Source organism: Centropristis striata, chromosome 18 (assembly GCF_030273125.1).
Source record: "Centropristis striata isolate RG_2023a ecotype Rhode Island chromosome 18, C.striata_1.0, whole genome shotgun sequence".
Lineage (NCBI taxonomy): Eukaryota > Metazoa > Chordata > Actinopteri > Perciformes > Serranidae > Centropristis > Centropristis striata.
The window spans coordinates 22,552,489-22,571,798 of record NC_081534.1 but is presented as its reverse complement, the minus strand read 5'-3'; the positions used below and the strand labels follow the sequence as shown (position 1 = coordinate 22,571,798).

The 19,310-nt window shown below is 39.3% G+C and overlaps 1 protein-coding gene across 7 annotated transcripts in view; it reads left to right on the top strand.

Moving 5' to 3' along the window:
• gphnb (gephyrin b) overlaps positions 1 to 19,310 on the top strand; it is a 135,972-nt gene that overhangs the window by 41,266 nt on the left and 75,396 nt on the right. For 5 of the 7 annotated variants that reach the window (XM_059355768.1, XM_059355766.1, XM_059355767.1 and 2 more), the window contains exons 3-5: positions 1,329 to 1,355; positions 14,978 to 15,035; positions 15,138 to 15,230. In XM_059355768.1, the coding sequence (XP_059211751.1) occupies positions 1,329 to 1,355; positions 14,978 to 15,035; positions 15,138 to 15,230 (178 nt within the window). The remainder of the gene's footprint in view (positions 1 to 1,328; positions 1,356 to 14,977; positions 15,036 to 15,137; positions 15,231 to 19,310) is intronic. The other 2 variants (XM_059355765.1, XM_059355764.1) reach the window with 1 other exon arrangement.

Here is a 19,310-nt window from a genome sequence, read left to right as displayed (position 1 = left end):
GAGAGCCACATCATTACGTCACTGTTTATGTATAATAACAACAATGGCAGACCACATCGCCTCTTTACAAATGTTGCTCCTGGCTTTGCGAGCCTGAATTGGCATCCAAACACGGCATGGACGGCGAGTACATTCTTCTGAACACTGAATGTAAGATGTTAATGTTGGACTTTGTTGTAAGCTAACACTAACCTGCTAACATTAGCATGCTAGCGCTAGTGGACTAGCCCATTTTGATTAACTGCAAATCAAATTGCAGTTAAACAAATCAGATGAATGAATGATATACGTTTTAGTTGGTCTTTCTCAACGGCACTGAGTTGGTCTTGTTCGTCACGATAATCCTCCCCCAGCCCCTGACGTAAGCGGTTCGTGGTTCAAGACCAGCAAAGAGTTGGTGCCGCTCTGGTACCAGTTTTCCTGGCTGAGAGCCGGTTCTTTGGCAGTCGAAAACGAAAAGAACTGGTTCATGATTGGGCACCGGCTCTGGTGGAAAAGGGGTATAAATGCAAAGGTTTTCATCATTAGGCCTTGGGTTCAATCCAACCATTCACCAATAGATAGTGACTTAAAGGAATACTTCACCCTTAAAATGACAAGTTGTATGCCAGTTACTCACCCTGTGTTACCTTGAATTCTTGAGGAAATCTTTTTTTGCATGCCTTCAAAGTAAACAAAAAACCCAAAATGGAGAAAATTCTTGATGGATTGAAGTAAATGAAAGCTGTGTTTAACAACAGCAAAACCAGTGCTTGAAGTGTGCCGGTACTCATTGGTACGTAGCACCGGCACCTCTACATTAAACTCTTTGGTGTACTTCTCACAAGCTGCTGGTACTCATTTCTACAGAATGCCCTTAATGCATTAATACCCTTAACCGTTTATTCAAACTCGGGTCACTGGGGGGGTGGAGAAGACCCAGCTGACATTGGATGAGAGGCGGGGTACCCCCTGTACAGGTCACCAGACTATCACAGGGCTGACACATATTATCCACCAATTAACCCCAAGCTGCATGTCTTTGGACTGTGGGAGGAAGCTGGAGGACCCGGAGAGAACCCACACTGCAAACTCCACACAGAAGAGACACAACCCGGATTTGAACCTGCGATCCTTTGAGGAAAGAGTGCTCATCACTATGCCACCATGTAGCCCCATCATAATTTTATTCCTTGATTTGTCATCTGGTGCCTAAATTTTACATTTTGCTGAGCAAATACATTTCCACCATAAAGAAGCTAATAGACCATATTACAGTTTACTGTTGTTAAAGTTTACTTTAATTCATCAAGAATTTTCTCTGTTTTTGTATCTTCTGTACTGTGCAGGCTTGTGAGAAAATCAACTAACACGGGGTGAGTTGTTGATACACAAATGATCATTTTAAGGGTGAAGTATTCCATTATCAGACATTTATGTAAATGAAAATCTTCGAGATTATTGCGATAACTTTAAAACAAAGCTAACAGTCCAAAATTTTATGATGAGTGTGAAAGTATGTAAAAAAAGACACTTTATTCACTAAAAACTGATTAGTTCACAGAAGCATGCATCCCTGCTATTTAATAAAGGATAATGCATGGACAAAAGTGTGTGGACATTACGCCTTTATGTGATTACTGAACATCTCGTTCCAAAATCCGGCACTGAGAGGCTGCAAACAGCTTTTACTCCTCTGGGACGGCTCTCCTCAAGATATTGGAACCTGGCTGCAGGGATTTGCTCCCATTGAGCCACAGGAGCTTTAGTGAGGTTGGGCACTGATGTTTGTAGATAAAGAACTGGCTCACAGCTCCAGTTCATCCCAAAGGTGGGATTGGATACGGTTGAGGTCAGGGCTCAGTCAGGTTCTTCCACACCAAACTAAAAACTACTTCTTTGTGGACCTTGTTTTTGTGCACAGGGGGCAATGTCAGTGGTGGAAAAGTATTCAGATACCTTACTTAACTAAAAGTGCTAATACCACGCTGCAGAATTAATTCAATTCAAGTAAAAGTCCTGCATTCCTGCATGTGAAGTAGAAGTATCAGCACCAAAATGCACCTAAAGTATCTTAGAGTTAAAGTACTCGTTATGCAGAATGGACCCACTGAGATTGTTTTATATATTCCAAATATATTAATATAGTATTGCTATTGACGCCTTTGTTTCAGCAGCGTTTTACTGTTAGGACTAAGGTAGGACTCATTTTAACAACTTATATATATATACTGTTGTAAGGTTTAATAAAAAAAACATGTCTTATCACTTTAAATGTATTATGTTTTTTTTTTTCAACCTGAAAAGTAACTAAAGCTGACAGCTGAAAGAAGTGGGGTAAAAATTACAATATTTGCCTCAAAATGTAGTGAAGTAGCAGCTTAAAGTTACAGGAAATGGAAGTTAAGTACCTTTAAAATTGTGTACAGTACCTAGTTAGATTCCACCACATGGCACTGTAATATTAAAACATAATATTTACAAACTATTGTCTGAAATATCATTAATAAGATGTTGTAGCACTATTAATTTAAGTGGAAACCCTTAATGAAACAGCTCAAGATACAAAAGAACACCTGTGTCCACATACTTTTGGCCACATCCTGAATATTTCAACCACAGCACTCCAAGGCAGAAAAGAAAAGAGGGCATGTTTTCTGTCGGATCTGATGTTGATCTTGGTGCGATGATTAATAACTGTGTTTTATATCAACGCACGTATCACGCGTTGCCTCTCGAAATGCTGCTTCACTCTGTGACTCGTACACTCCGAACTGTGACCCCCAACATGCAGCCTCAGACACGCTTCTCTACACATCCGAATCATTCTCCATGCAGCCATTGATTTGCTGGAGCTGCTCTGCTCCTCTGTCACAATATGGCACCAGTCAATATGACTGGAGTGTCACCAGTCCGCCCGCTGTGGGACCCTGGACTGATCCGCGCTTGTCATGTCCTCTACGGTATGTTTATTTTCAGGCTGATATGTAATGTATGTGTGTGTGTGTGTGTGACACAGAGAGGCAGTGTGAGGAGGCTTGTGCCATGTCATGTGCATCAAGCTAGATAGAGCGCCGCAGAGTGATTAGGGATCCATGGCATGCTTATTTGTACGATATGAAACTGGGGAATATTTGGAGTTTTTTGTGTGTGTACATCTGACCATGAAAACATGCTTTCATCCATGTAACTGTGCGTTTTTTGTGGATTTTTTTACTGTCAGAAATTTACTCCTGAAGTGTCCAGTAAAAGCTGTAAGGACCAAACAAACCAGCACTGATTTTAAGTAAAGTTAAGTAAGGTTTTCAAGCTTGTTAATAACATTATTATGGCACTCTTTACCCAAATGTAGTTGTGTCTGTGTATAGTTTGTATAGTTTTAGCTTTATTATATATATATATATATATATATATATATATATATATATAGCTTTATTTTCACTGAAATTAGGGAAACTGTCTTTTTTTTTTCAGGGTTGGGTAGTAATGGATTGGATGTAATTAGGATTACATAATTAGATTACAAGAAATAAATAACTATAATCAGTTCAGATTACCTAAAAAAGTTCATTAGATTATTATTACATTGTCAATGATTATTTGATTAAAGGTTTAATTACCTTTTTAAAATATGGCACTTTAAAATTATGATGTTACGCTATCAACTAATGAAATGTATATCTGACATATTATTTCTGTAAACATAATTTGATAAAATGTAAATGCTGAATAGGCATGATAAATTGTATTTGAACTGAAAATGTTTTGAGATGTTAAAAGAGAAAAAAGTCAAGCTCAGATTTTTTGTGGCTGTATCTGTTATTTGAGTTTAAGATGCAAAATGATTAGATTTTGTTGTAATGCAATAGATTATCTTACCTATAACAAAAACTGCAATGTAATTTGTATTTATTAACTGACTGCATTTCAAAGTATCCACCATTTTGACTCAGACATATATCCTGATTATGTACATTACATTATAATATTATATAGCATGGTGCTACCCACACTTCAAGTTGGAAGTCGGAACAAGTCGCAAAAAATATTCACAATAAAATTTCAAGTAACACCCATTGACAACATACACTGTCTTTTGTTTTGTTTTTTAACCTCTTTCCATGAAATGATTGTGAGAATTTGATTTATTCTTGACAGATAAAGTGTATATCTTCTCAAAACTTTATTAACAATCTCTCCCAAACGTATAACAATGAAAATGAAATCACAATTAACAGAGGATTGTATCCGAAAATGTAATTATTCCAACTTTTTTAGGGGTGACCATATATATAGATAAAAGAAGAGGATTCTAAAAAGAGAACAGATTCACACCACACCTGCTGGACATTCACAATCACAGAGTAGAGAATCATTCATGTATCCAGCTTAATTTAACTTCATGCGTTAAAATCACATCTGTTGGATGATAAGGAAAAATGTCTAACATTTGCTAAAAATTTCAGTTGCGGCAGATTATTATGGTTGGAAAGTTCGTTGATGTAAGGCTCATTGGCTTTATCTCCTCTGTGGGAAATGAACGGACTTCCAGTGATTGCAGAGTTAGAACGTAGACTGTATATAAATAATGGACTTAGTAACTGCTCATTTGAGGCATCGAGTTCAGCATTACACTCGTCACCATCTTGTGTCGTCATCTTGTTTCTGATACGGGGAACAGACCATATTTGGACTGTGGCGGAGCGAGAGGGATCTGACGACACAGACTACACGCCTCTCTACACCTCAACCTGACTGAGAGAAGCCGCTACTAATTCATGTTAGCATTAACTGGAGCATTAACTGGGATGTTAGATTTGGCAAAAAACAAAAACAAAATGTATGTTACTTACGTAAGAAAAATGAACAGCAACTCCTTGGAGTGTCTGTTAGTACAACCAAACGCTGAACAAGACATTTTTAATGAATAAAATGTCATTAAGGGAACATACAGTCTGAAAGGGTCAAAGTTATGAGACGAAACCGGTAAACGTCCCTTATATGTATATATATATATATATATATATATATATATATATTGTTAGTGACCTGTCAATCAAAGGTAGCCACGCCCCAAATCATATGATTCTTTATCTCCTCTAAATGGGGCCATTATTTACACTATTAACATCATATGTCTTGAAGAACATTTTTTTTACTAGCGATTGAGACCACAGTGTTGTCCTAAAAAAAATTTAGGTAATAAATCAAATGGGAAGTTTTCTCATTTTCTATTAAAATGAATGGGCCGAAAAACTTCTGCAGCCGCTGTCAGTGCCCTCACCTGGAATTTTCAGTAGAATGCTGCTTAAGGTACTTCCTGGTTTGCCTCACTGCTCAGACCCGGAGGTTGCTGCCTGAGTTGGAAAGACTGGATGAACCAGTTAACTGCAAGGGTTGACGTTGGATTAAACAGGGTGCTGTTAAACATTTAAATCAGTCAACAGGCTGGTCAGCGTTAGCGTCCCTGTCTGCTCCGCTGTGCTGCGGTGATGCTAGCTGAGGCAGACGGGCTCTGGATGACCTCCTCTGGCCCCCGAGATCCTCCGTGCCATGTTAATCCACGCCACACCACGAGTCAGCGGCTCCATCAGGTTGACCAGCCGGAACGCTGTGCCCTCAATGTGCCACCGCCGCTGTGACAGAGATACATAGACAGAGACAGAAAGAGAGAGAGAAAGAAGGGAGGGAAGGGAGGAGGAGGGGAGTCACAGCAGGACACATAACATAAACTATAATCACAGGCACACACACACACACACATTGGCACATTCAATCAATCAGTCTGCCCAGTTTTGGCATTCAGGAGCATCCAGAGGTGTGTCAGGTGGTGAGAAAAATGATATGTGGCAGGAAAAAAAAAGAGAGAGAGTAGCAGAGGGGGGTCAAACAAATGATATCCAGACTCAAGGACACACAGATGAGGCAGGAGTGGAAGTGTGTGTGAACGTGCAGGTGTCCTTGTGTGTTAACGCCTGCATGCACCTTTCCAGTGTGAGCGAGTACTTGTGTTTGGATTCATATATTGTTGCGTGTGTGTGTGTGTGTGTGTGTGTGTGTCTCCGGGTGTTTATGTTTATGTGTTGACGGCTGAGCGAGCCTCCCTCCTCCGGGCTGTTGAGCCAACTCTGGGTCTCTGCCCTCCAGCGACTTGTGTTGTAACAACCTTTGTCAATTTTACAAATTGTCACGGCTAAGAATAGCCAGGAGTCAATCAGATGGGTGACAGTGGGCTCGATTTCACAGTCAGGAGACAGTCAGGGGACAAACGCACTCACATAAACCTGCACTGCCACAGATCCAGCACCAATCAGCATCATGATGAGTATAAGCAGGGGCTGATAAAGAGGCAACGGGCCCCTGCACTGACGTATTAGAGGCCCCCCCACCACTCTGTCTACATATGACAAGAGTTGCCAAGAGTCTGCTTTAAGTCCCTTTCAGTCCCTTTGTAGTTTTTTTTTTAATCTTATTTCAGTCATTTGTATCTGTTGCTTTTCATATGTTTTTAGTTGTCTGATGTCCTCTTTTAGTCATTTAGCATTTATTTTTTGTTATTTTGCATCTTCTAGTGGTTGTTTTGCATTTTTTCTGTCTTATGGGTCATTTTGCATTTATTTTCTGCTATGTGTGGTTGTTTTCCATTTCTTTATTTTAATTGGGCTTTTCTGGTGATTTTATGTGATTTGCAGTCATTTTCAGTCCCTTTGTATTTTTTTATCTTATTTGAGTCATTTTGTCTCTCCTTGTGGGTGTTTTGTCTCTTTGCGGTCTATTTTTAGTCGTTTTACGTCTCCTTGTAGTCATTTTGCATCTATTTTTAGTATTTTTGCATCTTCTTGCAGTTGTTTTTTATCGTTTGATGTCTCACTTGTTTTACATTTCTTTATTTTCGTTTCTCTGTCTTTTGGGTCTCTCTCTGATCATTTAATGTCATTTTTTGTCTGTGTGACTATTTTTTGGTTGTTTTGTGTCTCTTTGTGGTCTATTTTTAGACATTTTACATCTACTCATAATCATTAGCATCTATTTTTTCATCAGTTTTTCAGTTCCTTGTGATCATTTTGCATCTATTTTCAGTATTTTTGCATTTTCTTGCAATTGCTTTTCATATGTTTTTAGTTGTTTGATGTCCTTGTGTAGTCATTTTGTCTCTAATTCTTTGTCTCTATCGCTTGTTGTAGTTTTACACATTGTTATAGTTACTACTTGTCAGTTTATTCTACTTTTAGCTGTTTTACAGTTCTTTATTGGCATTTATTATTTGTGTATGTTTTTGGTTCTTTTATGGGGGGGTTTGTGGTGGTTTTGCATCTATTTTTCTCAGCCTCAGTGAGTCTTCTTTAAAGCCCTTTGTATTTGTTTTGCAGTCATTTTGTCTTTTTGGTTATTTTGTCTCTTTGGAGTCTATTTTCAGTTTTTGCATCTCCTTGTAGTCATTTTTTGAATCTATTTTTAGTCATTTTACGTTTCCTCATAGTTGGTTTGCATCTTTTTATAGTTCTTTAATGTCTCCTTGTAGTCCATTTGCATCTATTTGCATCCATCTTTGTAGTAATTTTGAGTCTTTTGTAGTAATTTTGAGTCTTTTGTAGTCAGTAATGTCTATGTTTATGGTCGTTTTATTTCTCTTTTTTACCTATGTTGTATTTTGTGGTCGTTTTGCATCTCTGTGATCATTTTGTGTCTCTTCTGTATTCTTTTTATGTCATTTTTAGTCATTTTGTGTACGTTGTTTCACCATTTCTGAGTCAGGACCCTTGGCCCATCGGGCCCCTGGACCTTTTCCCGGTGGGCCTGTTCAGTAATCAATCCATGAGTACAGCACATTTTTACATGGACTGACTTTCTTTTTGCAAAAATCTTTTTTTTTTATTACAATGTGACACAATGTGAGTTGTGTGACAGTAAAGTGAATGATTGGAGTCTCTACCTGCAGACCCGAGCAAAGATGCAATTGCAAGTAATTGAAACACACATATGAGCAGCGTTGGTTTTTCCACAGATGTTAACATTGTTGTTTAAATATATGAAGTCAGTTTGATATGCGGTGTAGCCGGGATGGTTTTGGAAAAAAGAAAATGAAATGGGAGCGAGAGCAGGACTGTCAACCATGGCAGATCTGAACCAGGATGACATTTATTCTGTAAATAAATAGAACGCTTGTGGGGTGGAGTGGTCTGCAGAATATTTTAAAGTGTGTATGTGTGTGTTTCCGAGGCGGTGTGTGTGTTGTTTAGTGGCTGTGAGTGGAATCATGAGAGTGGAACCCCTCGCTGAGCACTCAGACCTCTCATCACGGTAGGGGTTTGAAGAGGTGGGCAAGTCCACTCCTCCTCCATCCCTCCATCCTTCCCTCTATCAGCTAACATGTTGAGAGGTGACCCCTTGAGAGCTTTCCTACATATGGACGAACCAACAACTCCGCTGTAATGGGCTCGACTCCATGCTACTACTGGGAGTGTGGAGATGGCCAAGACTCTTCTCTCCTCCCTGGATGGAGTGTGTGTGTAAGAAAGAAAGAGAGAGTGAGATTGAGTGCCCTGTACAAAGAGCTTGTATTATTAATGAAATCACCCTGGCAGATGGGTCTTATCTTGGAAGTGTCCCACAACCACTGAGATTTGCAGCTGGCTCACATGCACACACATACTTTTCCTCTCTCTTGTTAAGTGTGCCCCTGACAGTCTATCCCTCCTTTTTCTCACTCTTTTCACTCTGTGCCTCTCTCTCTCATCCCGTCTTTCTCTCTTTATCCTCCTCTCTGCGCTCGTCTTTTATTCATAGAAAGATTTGGCCGAGGCGTCCAGGCTTTCAGGCCAAAACCACTGCCATGCTCTCCCCCCTCCCCATCCCCTCACACATCCCCCCCGCCCCCATCTCTCCCCCTCCTTCCATCCCTTCCTCCGCCCGCATCAGGATTTGTCCACACCTCGAGCAAAAAGCCTTTATCCCAGGCTGACTACCTCCGGCCTGCAGTTTGAGGAAGAGCTTTATATGTCGTAACCCCCTGCAGTAGAAAGAGACATAGATGGGTGTAAGAGATTAAAATGTTGCAGGCCCTTTCCCCTCTAATAGGCTTCCCTCAATTCAGAGCACACCCACCCAAATACAGCCGAGCACTCTATCTGCAAAGAAGCCAGTCATGCTGAAACACACATTTATGCACATATATGCACTCATATAAATACTCATTCACATTCACTCTATATGCATGCATGTTCACACATGTGCACAAATATGCACATATAATAAGCCATCTTGATTAAGTTATCTCTGTATAACAATTTGTGTCAAATTCATCCACTTTTCTGTCTCATTTTTTTCATGAATGATGCTATTTTGCCAACAAGATTTCCAACCTAAACGATAGAATAGACCATTTGTCAATACCATCCTTATGTAAATGCCAGAAGTGAAATAGTTAACAGGGTGATGTCAGCCATAGAAGTTGATGATGACGGCAGAGGACAGTCTAAAACATAAATATGACTCGTATTTTGCTGCCTGTACAAACTGTAATGGGGTTTTTGAGGGGCGACCAGTCAGTATTTAGCAGGCTAACCATATATTAAAATGGTGATTCCATTCTAATTCCACCAACAAAGCTTTGATCGATTGTACAACCCAAAATACTTATAAACTTCTGTTTTTATGAACAGAAACTCTGAGTTCTGTAGCGTCTCTGTATTTAGAGTCAGGCGGCTTTTGGCTAACGTTCTACCAAAATTTCACAAAAACTACTAATGTAGATAATCATGTTATGTTTCCAGCTAATTAAGTGGTGTGAAACTATTGTCTTAACTTCTTATCTTTCAAACCGTATATTGTTTTAACCGTGTACGTGACCCTTTGGTTTACCAGAGTCGGCAAAAGGACGCTAACACCAGTGAATTAGCCACACGCTAGCTTTGCCACGGATCAGTCTCTTGCATCTCCTTGCTGTAAGACAATGGACCCTGCGGGGTTTTTTTCAGGGGAATTTGGATGTTTCTGGTTAAGCCAAAAAAAAAAACCATTATCAATGTTGTTATCAACACACCCGGGACCGTACTTCCGTCCTTAACAATAAAATGCAGGAGAGTAAAGATCGTCACCTCAGCGTTCTTACTGCTTTCTCTAATCAGAGTTACTTTTGTATTGTAATTAGACATGTAAATCTCAATGTACACTAATAAAATTTCACACCTGTTTAATACATATAAATCTATTCTACCTACACTGATGGTGTCGATCTTATTCGAAATGCCAGTGAAACGCCGCAAAGTGCAACATTGTGGATGTGACCAGATTGGGCATCTAGTACCGAACGGAGGCCGACCGGTGAAATAGTTACTATAAATATACACCCGGAATTCTGAATTTCATGCATTTTGTTTTTATTCACATTTTGCACAGCGTTCCAACTTTTATGGAATGTAATACAAAGCAGGGAAAACATCTTTGCTGCAGTGAAACCAACTCAAGATTTTTTGAAATGCTAATTCAGAAGTTTACCACCAGACTTGTACTATATACGTACAGTATGTGCATGTATATTATATTCACATACATATTTTTGTGCATGCACGTAAACATACAAAGTATGCACATACACGGCCGTCCATAAAGTTGGAATAATTTTGTTTTCAGACACAATCCTCTGTTAATTGTGTTTTTATTTTCATTGTGATATGTTTGGAAGAAGTTTTGACACGAAGTTTTGACACGTTATCTGTCAAGAATAAATCACATTGTCATGATCGTTTCATGGGAAAATAAAAGTTAATCCAACTTTATGGGCGACCATGTATTTGCTTTATTATTAGGCACACCTTCAAAAACTGAAACCTGCATTAATCCTATGTTCCTGACGGTTATAATGTTTAGGGTCTTTTGTTTTAGAGAGGTGTTTATTAAACTGTATGGTCACTCTGGAGGCTGCAGTTTTTGGGGCTGTGTTGAGTTGTATCGCATTATACTAACAGGTGTTTCTGTTATGTTGTTCGTCCTGTTTGCAGTGAGAGGAGGCTAAATAACGGAGACACCTCTCTGCTCTGTAAAATGGAACTATATGGTAAATGGACTTTGGAGTTGGAGTTTTTGTAGAGTTTTTCTAATCTAGCGACAAGGGCTAAGCGATAAAATAAAACTATTGGACTATAGAAATATCCACTTCGTAGGAGGATCAAACTTTGTTCAAGGCAAAATATGTCAAAATACAATTCTTTAGTAAGTACTGTCGTGCTGCAGAGATGTCCTCGCCTACAAATTGCCTATTCTATTGAATTAAAGGTGCACAGCATTCAGAGCATTCATACAGCAGTAAACAATGGCATGCTATACTCACGAGAGAATGAAGTCTCTCTCTCTCTCTGTGGATTGTAATCCGAGGTTCTCTGTGTTTTGCTGCTGTAGCTACATATGTGTGTTTAGATTTAGTGTGAGTCTCTGGGTGTCCCTCATGATGGCCACCATCCAGTTCCTCCTTAGATTAACACTGTTAGCTCTTTTTTAACACTATCGGTTTTTGCGAGGTGGACCTAATAATAAAGTAAAAGTGTATACTTTGTTTGTATTAGATCCCGACAGATATATTGGTTGACAGATATTATCGTCCGCTATTGGTCTATCAAAGGCATATTGATATCAGTGTATATGCTGTCTGATATGTGCCAATATGAAAACTTTTTTTACACAATGTATTATGCAGCAAAATGTTGCTTGGCATGATTAAGAAATGGTGTTAGCTATTTTTTTTTTATAGCCAGCAATTAACAGTGATGATGTTTATTTAGCTAATTATCTTATTCCTTTAATTCCTTATTTTCAGTTATCATTTATAGAATTGGCTGACAATGTAATACATTGTTTGTATAATGTATTATAATATTTAAAAAAGTTAAATATTATTTAATAGAGTTTTATGTATTGTATTGTATTGTATTGTATATGTATTTGAAGAGATCCACATAAAGGTCTATATTCTTTTTCCAGCAAAAAAAAATTGCTTTATCAGTTTCTTGTCTTTTTTCGTCTTCTTGTAGTCAATTTATGCATATTTTTTGTTGTGTTACATTTATTTGTTGGCATTTAGTATTTGTGTATGTTTTTGGTTGTTATGTTGTTGTCTTATGTGTTTTGTGGTCGTTTTGCATGTTTTTCAGCCTGAATGAGTCGACTTTTAAGCCTTTTGCATCTGTTTTGCATCTATTTTAGGAATTTTTCATCTCCTTGTTATAGTTTTGCATCTTTTTGTGCCTGCTTGTAGTCATTTTCTATCTATTTTAGTTACATTTCCGATGCGATACTGAATATCAGATCAGCACATTTCTGGTTTCTATATTAAGTTACATCTACAAGCTTATTGTACACACTCATATATTGAGTGTGTATTTTGTGTTTATTGACATGGACATACATATACACATGAATACACAAATACCCCAAAGATATTTCATGCAACTACATGCAACACACTCAAAAAAAAATGTCCAGTCAACAACATATTGCTGCCTTCGCACAGAAATGGCATCCCCGATAGTGACAAAAAAAAAAGAAAACACAAACATTCCCCGGCACACACACAAACTCTCACACGCTCACGCTGAACAACACAGCAACCGGAGGCTTCAGGCAGGAGGGGTTGCCTAGGAAACGGTGGGAAGGAACCCTAGTTATTTGTGTTGAGCATATTTTCATTTGGGCTGAAACAGAGAGGCATAAAAACCCCAGGAGAGGCAGAGAGGTGATTTGTCCTGACAGCTCCTTTACTCTCCCGAGGTGTAACACAGACACACACACACACACACACATAAACGGACGAGTGCACATGCATGAACACAATCACACACACACAGACACATACAGAGATGCCAAACACCCCCCCTCCACCTCCACCTCCACCCCTCCCTCCAAAGTACATCAAGAGAAGTAAATCACTCGTGCCATCACAGGAATGTCAGCAGGGGAGTGTGTGTGTGTGTGTCTCTGTGTGTGTGTGCACAAGTTAGTGGATGCTCCGAGTAGCCCTGCATGTGCAGTGTTTCATGAAAAAGTACTTCTTAAATGATTCTTTCTGACTCCTCTGCCTCTTTTGTCAGAAGCAGACAGCTTCCCTCTGAGTTTCATGCTTCGTCTCCGTGCATGCTCGCTGCAGTATTTCGGTGTTGTCTTGCTTTGCCGTGTCTCTCTCTTGCTGCTCCATTGCACAGTTTGAAAAAAAAAAAAAGGAAAAGCAGAGCAGAGCCGATGGATTTGGTGAATGATGTTTGAATGAAGGGTGCAGCATTTTGTCTTTGTAACTCAGTGTGTGTGTGTGTGTGTGAAGAGTTTCCTCGTGGATAAAGGCATCTGGAATAAAAAATAGCGGATGCTTTAGAGTTCATGGGTATTTGTCTGAGGGAGGGTATCATGGCGTTTAAGTGGCTGACGCGGAGGGGAAACATGATGCAGTAGTCTCCCAAAAATAGCGCTTCTTAAAAAAAGAAAAGGGTTACATAAGGGGTGTCTGTGCAGAGCCTTCACCTTGAGCCTGGGGTTGTTCTTTTTCGGGTGTCATACTCGGTCTGACCACAGGGGGTCGCCATGGATCGCTGTTCAGCAGCAGCAGCAGCTGCAGCTCTGTCCTTGTCAGAGCTCCCTCTTCAGTGGGCCGTCCTGTGGAAAATCCTTTCAGGAGGGGATGTTCAAGGGCATTCTCTCTCTCCTCCGCACTCGCCGTTATATTCGTACGTCTCTCGATTTTTCCTGTCTCACTAGACTGTCTCTATTTCCCTCTTACTTTTCTAAGTCTCTGTCATCTCCATCAGTGTTTTTGCAGGCCTGCATCATCTTAAATGACAGATATAGGCTTGTTTGCTGTCAGACCATGAAATGGAGAGCACACATTGTTTCAGTCAGAAGAACACCATATTTACAAGCATTGGGGTGCATGTCTGCGTTTTGGGTTTTTTGTAGAGGGATATTCTCAGCTTTTTATCATTCTCAGAAATATACTTTACTAGGTCAGAAGCGTGACTTTCCTTTAACCGGTGATCCTGAGTTTAAAGGAGACATATAATGCTCATGTTGAATCTGCAGAACTCGTGTTTTATTTGCTCTGGCAGATGAATCTGGTCCCTCTTGCCATTCAGACAGATTTCCTGCTGTCCTGGTCCAGTACGGGCCAATCACAGCCGTTCTCTAATATTTAGTGGCTTTGATATGATCACTGGTGTCCAACACACAAATCTAGGCAGCGTTGATCAAATATGAATGAAGATTTTGTCACTATGTTGCCTATTGATTGCCTTAATGTAGTTTATATAACTTAATGTAATATAAAGAGTGACAAAGTCCACAGTCGAGGACATGTGGTTGGATAATTGGATCCAACGAACTCTTTGAAGCTGGACTTGATCCAGGAGATCGCTGTTCATAACTTATGTTAGTTAAACATACTAAGGAACTTTTGTCCCTATCCTGTCTTAACGCTTTCAGAAACACATTTTAAGTTTACTGTTTATCTGTAATTTGAGAAAGTTTGTGACCATGCCGCCATCTTTTTTTCTGCTTGAAACCAAACCAAAGTTGCATGTGTCATTCAGCATTACATCACATAATTTTTGTTGCTCTGATTGGCTGTAGATATATTCAGAGGCATTCTGGTCTGCACCCTTTGATATTGCTGCTAGAGAACTAAGAGGTTCTAGATTAGGTACGATTAGGTAGGATTAGGTAAGGTTCCAGACTGATACGCATTTGCAAATTAGTGGTACCCAAATGTACAAGCAAAAGCACTGAAAAAGTGAGTTGTTTTTTTACATGCTCCCTTTAAGCTCTCTGCTTCTACTAAAGGGTCGTTAAAGAAAACACTTACTTAGACTCCACACTTCCTTAGCTGACTTTTCTGACCTCCCTGTTGAAAGGTAGCGAGACAAAAGAGGATTTTCTTGCAGGGATCGATAAAGTATCTTGTCTGAAGTCTAACACGTTAATAACTGTATCTGTAATCTAATGACACTCTTTTTTTTCTCAGGTTGGGGGGGATGATCACGGCCTACAAGATAGTGCCGGATGAGATCGACGAAATCAAGGTATGTAATCTGTCTATCTGCCTGTTTATCTACTATAATCTGTCTTTTTGAACCGTAATGATGATTTTTGAAATATAACAATGTGTTTGTGTTTGGGAACAGGAGACTCTGGTGGATTGGTGCGATGAAAAGGAACTTAATCTCATCCTAACCACCGGAGGCACCGGCTTCGCTCCGAGAGACGTCACACCAGAGGTGGGTATAAATGTGTTTTAACTGGAATATGTTGACCACAACCACAACACCCTCAGTAGCCATCTTTTTTCTTTTTTTTTAAACTAAATTTAGTGCTGTAACTTTGTGGTGATGATAGAGCAATGTGCTTGCCAACAAGAATTAATGTGGACTGAATGCATTTGCAAATTTTGCAAATAAAATCACATGGGAGGAGGTATTTTTGACAGTACGCTCGGCTAAAAAAAGCCTTTCTTAGTCAGTTGCTGGCCACATTTTGGCCCTTTCTCACGGCTAAAAACTGACACTCATAAAAAAAAGATTTTGAACCAGAGTATCTGCAGATTGTTTCCATACCTGATATGCTATGAGCCACCTAAAGGGAACGTTCTGATTATTTTTAAGTGAGGTTGTATGAGGTACTTACCCATAGTCAATGTGTTTTGTGCAGTAGATGATGGTTTGTGCGTTCCCAGTTTAGTGAACCAGATGCGCTCTAAGTAAGAAAAAGACTGCAGATGGGTCACAAAATGTATTTTAACCATTAAAACAAAGACCCACCCTAAAAATGTTATAGTCGTTTATGTGTATGCTATATTAACAATATGTCCACCAATTTTGTTGCTATCTACATCCGTTTCATTTGGCACTACTTTTTCTCAACCGTAGAACTTCCATGATCCATAAAGAAATCCCTATTTGTTCATTTTTTTATATATCTTTGCCACCATCTTCACCGTACGGAAGCTAGGAGGGACAATTGAGTGAGATTCAACTCTGTTTTTACACTCTACTGCAGGGGTGGACAATTAATTTCCCCTGAACTTAATTCTGCTCAATATTAATTGCAATTCTTTAAAAAAAATGTGCTAAATTATATGGTTTTGAGCTGCTACTGGTAAGAATACAATGTTAATGTGGAGTAAGTCAAATATAGCAGTAAAAATAATTAAAAAAAACTCCAATCATTATCTCCCTTTTCCATTTATTTGAAACACAACAAACATTCAAACCACAAAACTAATATAGAGCATGTATGTTATGCAGCAAGTTATTAATTTATGCAAAAAGCAGTGTTTTTGACAAGGTAACTTGTTGTGTTTTTTGTGGAAAGAATTTCTTTGTGGGTTGCCTTCAAAATAAAAGCACTGCGGTTGTATTGATTTCTAATTTCCGGGTAACCTTACACAGGCCGGACCGCCTAATGCCCCGGTCTGCTGTGCTGGGTGCATTTTACTGTTTCTTTACAGCATTTTGTTTTTAATTTGCTAGTAACTAGAATTGTGACACACAGAATAGTGTTGAACATTGTTTATTGAATGCATCCTGACATACTGTAGTGTTGGAATAACTGGCTGAAAAGAGTGACAGCACACAATGTCCTGAGTCTCCTTTTATTGTTTGCAGTATTTCATAAGAATGCAAACTGTATTAAAAGACTTGAGAGTGAAATACAGCCATAAACACGTTACATAAGAATCAACGAGGACAGCTTGGGGTGAAATATGGACACTGTTTTTATAAGAGGTCATATAAGGGAAGTAATGTTACACAACTGCAACAGAAGTGTGATGATAGGTAACATGTGTCTGAGAGGAAACGGCTGCTGAAAGGACGATCTCTCCTGTTGCTGCTGTGGCTTCATTCAGAGAACCTCGGCCTGGTTTTTGCTGATTACACACATGTGTTGCGGCACTGATTAACACACAGTGTAATTAGCCCCGTGGCCACATGGGAAATAAAGAGGCAGAAGTTAGATCCTTATTGATTCATTTTTATTGAAAGATATAGGATCATGTAGCAAGTAATTCGGAGATAATGGGCGGCAGGTGTCAGTATAGTAGTGTCGTAAATAAATAATATACACTGTGTCAGATTTCTTTAGGCTCACAAATTAGTGCTTTATACTTCAATCAGTTTCTTCAATTATTTCAGATTTCAACCCCAGATTATAAAGGATGTTTTCACTGTTATCCAATGTGATCACAGGGATTTTTCATTAGTAAAACTCACAAAAAAATCACATATTTACTTATCTGAATCTATATTTTTTGACAAAGTTTGACAATTCACATGCCATATTCCTTTTTTTTTACCCAGGCTGTTCTCATTCACTGCTCATACTTACACCTACAAAAAGTTATCCACTATAATTCGTATAAAGGTGACTTGGTATAAAGAGTGATAAAGTCTACGTTGGGAGTACGTCGGGCTGGATAAATGGGTCAAACAAACTCTTTAACAAAATCTCCATATGAAAGGACAGATAGGTTGTTTGCTTTTGCACCTATAACAACCCATATGAGCATTTTTGCGGTCCGTGGTACAGATCGGAGCAGAGCGTTCTAATAATAGCACACATGTCATTATACATACACGAACGGTTCGTGGTTGTAAAAAAAAAAAGCCTGCAAAACCATTGATCTGGGTTTAGGGCAAAAAACGTCCTGACAGTTTAAACAGTAATTAAATGCCAGAAGTGAGGTAATTTACAAGGACGATGTGACTACTGGAAGCGACATAGTTGTGATGCACACTTTTTTTTCACACGGGACAAAAACGCCGTCCTCCTTAGTGACCTTTGTTTGACCTATCCACCGCCACTACATCCCACCCTGACTGCAACTTCTGTGCTTCATACTCCGACTCACCGTAATTCAAAATCACTATGGCCATTAGAGGGCAGTGGTGGACAATCTCAAACGTAAATTTGTCTTGTATTATGCTGCTTGGAAACGACCTATGGGGTCACTTTTCGAGACCCCATAGGTAGACCAGTCCCCTTAGACGTTGAAGCTGGACTTTGACCCAGGAAACCACTGTCCATAACGTTATGATAGTTAAACATTCTACAAAGAACTTAAAGCTGCCTCAATTTAATATTGAGGCCTCTACATGACCTACAAAAAACCATCAGCGACAATATTGACCATTTCTAAATAGTTATTTTAAAAGCCTGTCGCAGTGTTATCAGGTTGTATTCCAACAAAATCAGATGAAATCATGCAGATGCTTAACTCAGACTCCAGATCGTTCATGCTTTTCTACCCTTGTAGGATAACACACGAAAAATGCCTCATAACTTCTTGTAACATTTGATACACACCCTTTTATGAGGATAAGTGGTTTTATCCCACCAGTTCACAATTAGGGGAAGCTCTGGGATACATCAACATGAACTATTTTATTCTAAATTTACGTGAAACAAATAAGTTGCTTCACAAACTGGCTTCATGTAGTTGTGGTCACATGTAGCATCACATAGCTTCAGATTTTATTTTTATTTTTATCCACACAGCTATACTTCTTGTGTTACATGTTCTATGCCAACCTCACTCTCTCACACACACACTCGCACACACACACACACACACACACATACACACACACAAGCAATTTGGCAGGGGATGAGCTGTGGTTCTCAGCAGTATCATTGGTCCTCATCAATCATGGCAGACAGCAACCTTCCTGGAAGGGGGAAGACACGTACGCACTGTAGCCACTGATAATACCTGCTATCTGATTCAACCCTGCATGCTGGAGACAACAATATCTCTCTGTCTGTCTCTGTGTGTTCCCGTGCTGTACAAGACACATATGACTCTATTCGGTTTTAGCTGAAAGCGGGGCAGAAGTAACAGATTACATGTCATGTCTCTCAAACAGGGCTCTTTTTCTATTTGCTCTGAAATATAAAGGTTACTTTAGCTTCAACTGCACTGTTTTTCTATTGTGTTTTTTACATGCATGCATCCATTAACCCTCTGAACCCCAACAAGCTGTTTCAGGGTGCTTTTCGCTCTACATTTTACTCACGGCGGCCTCGTATTTCACTGCAATATATAAGTCGTGCACCTCTATGGAATCAGCACAATCATGGCTAGAAGTGGCACCAACTCACCAAATCTTTTGTGCAGAAAAACATCGTTCTAATGATCTGTCGCCCTCTGGCAGAAGCTACAGGTCAGACAAGACTCACCTCCAGATTCTGAGAAAGTTTCTTTCCAAAAGCAATTTGCACTTTAAATATGAAAAATAAATAGTCAATAGAGTCATCATTCTGCCATAAACAGGCACTTTATTTTATGATCTATGCACTTT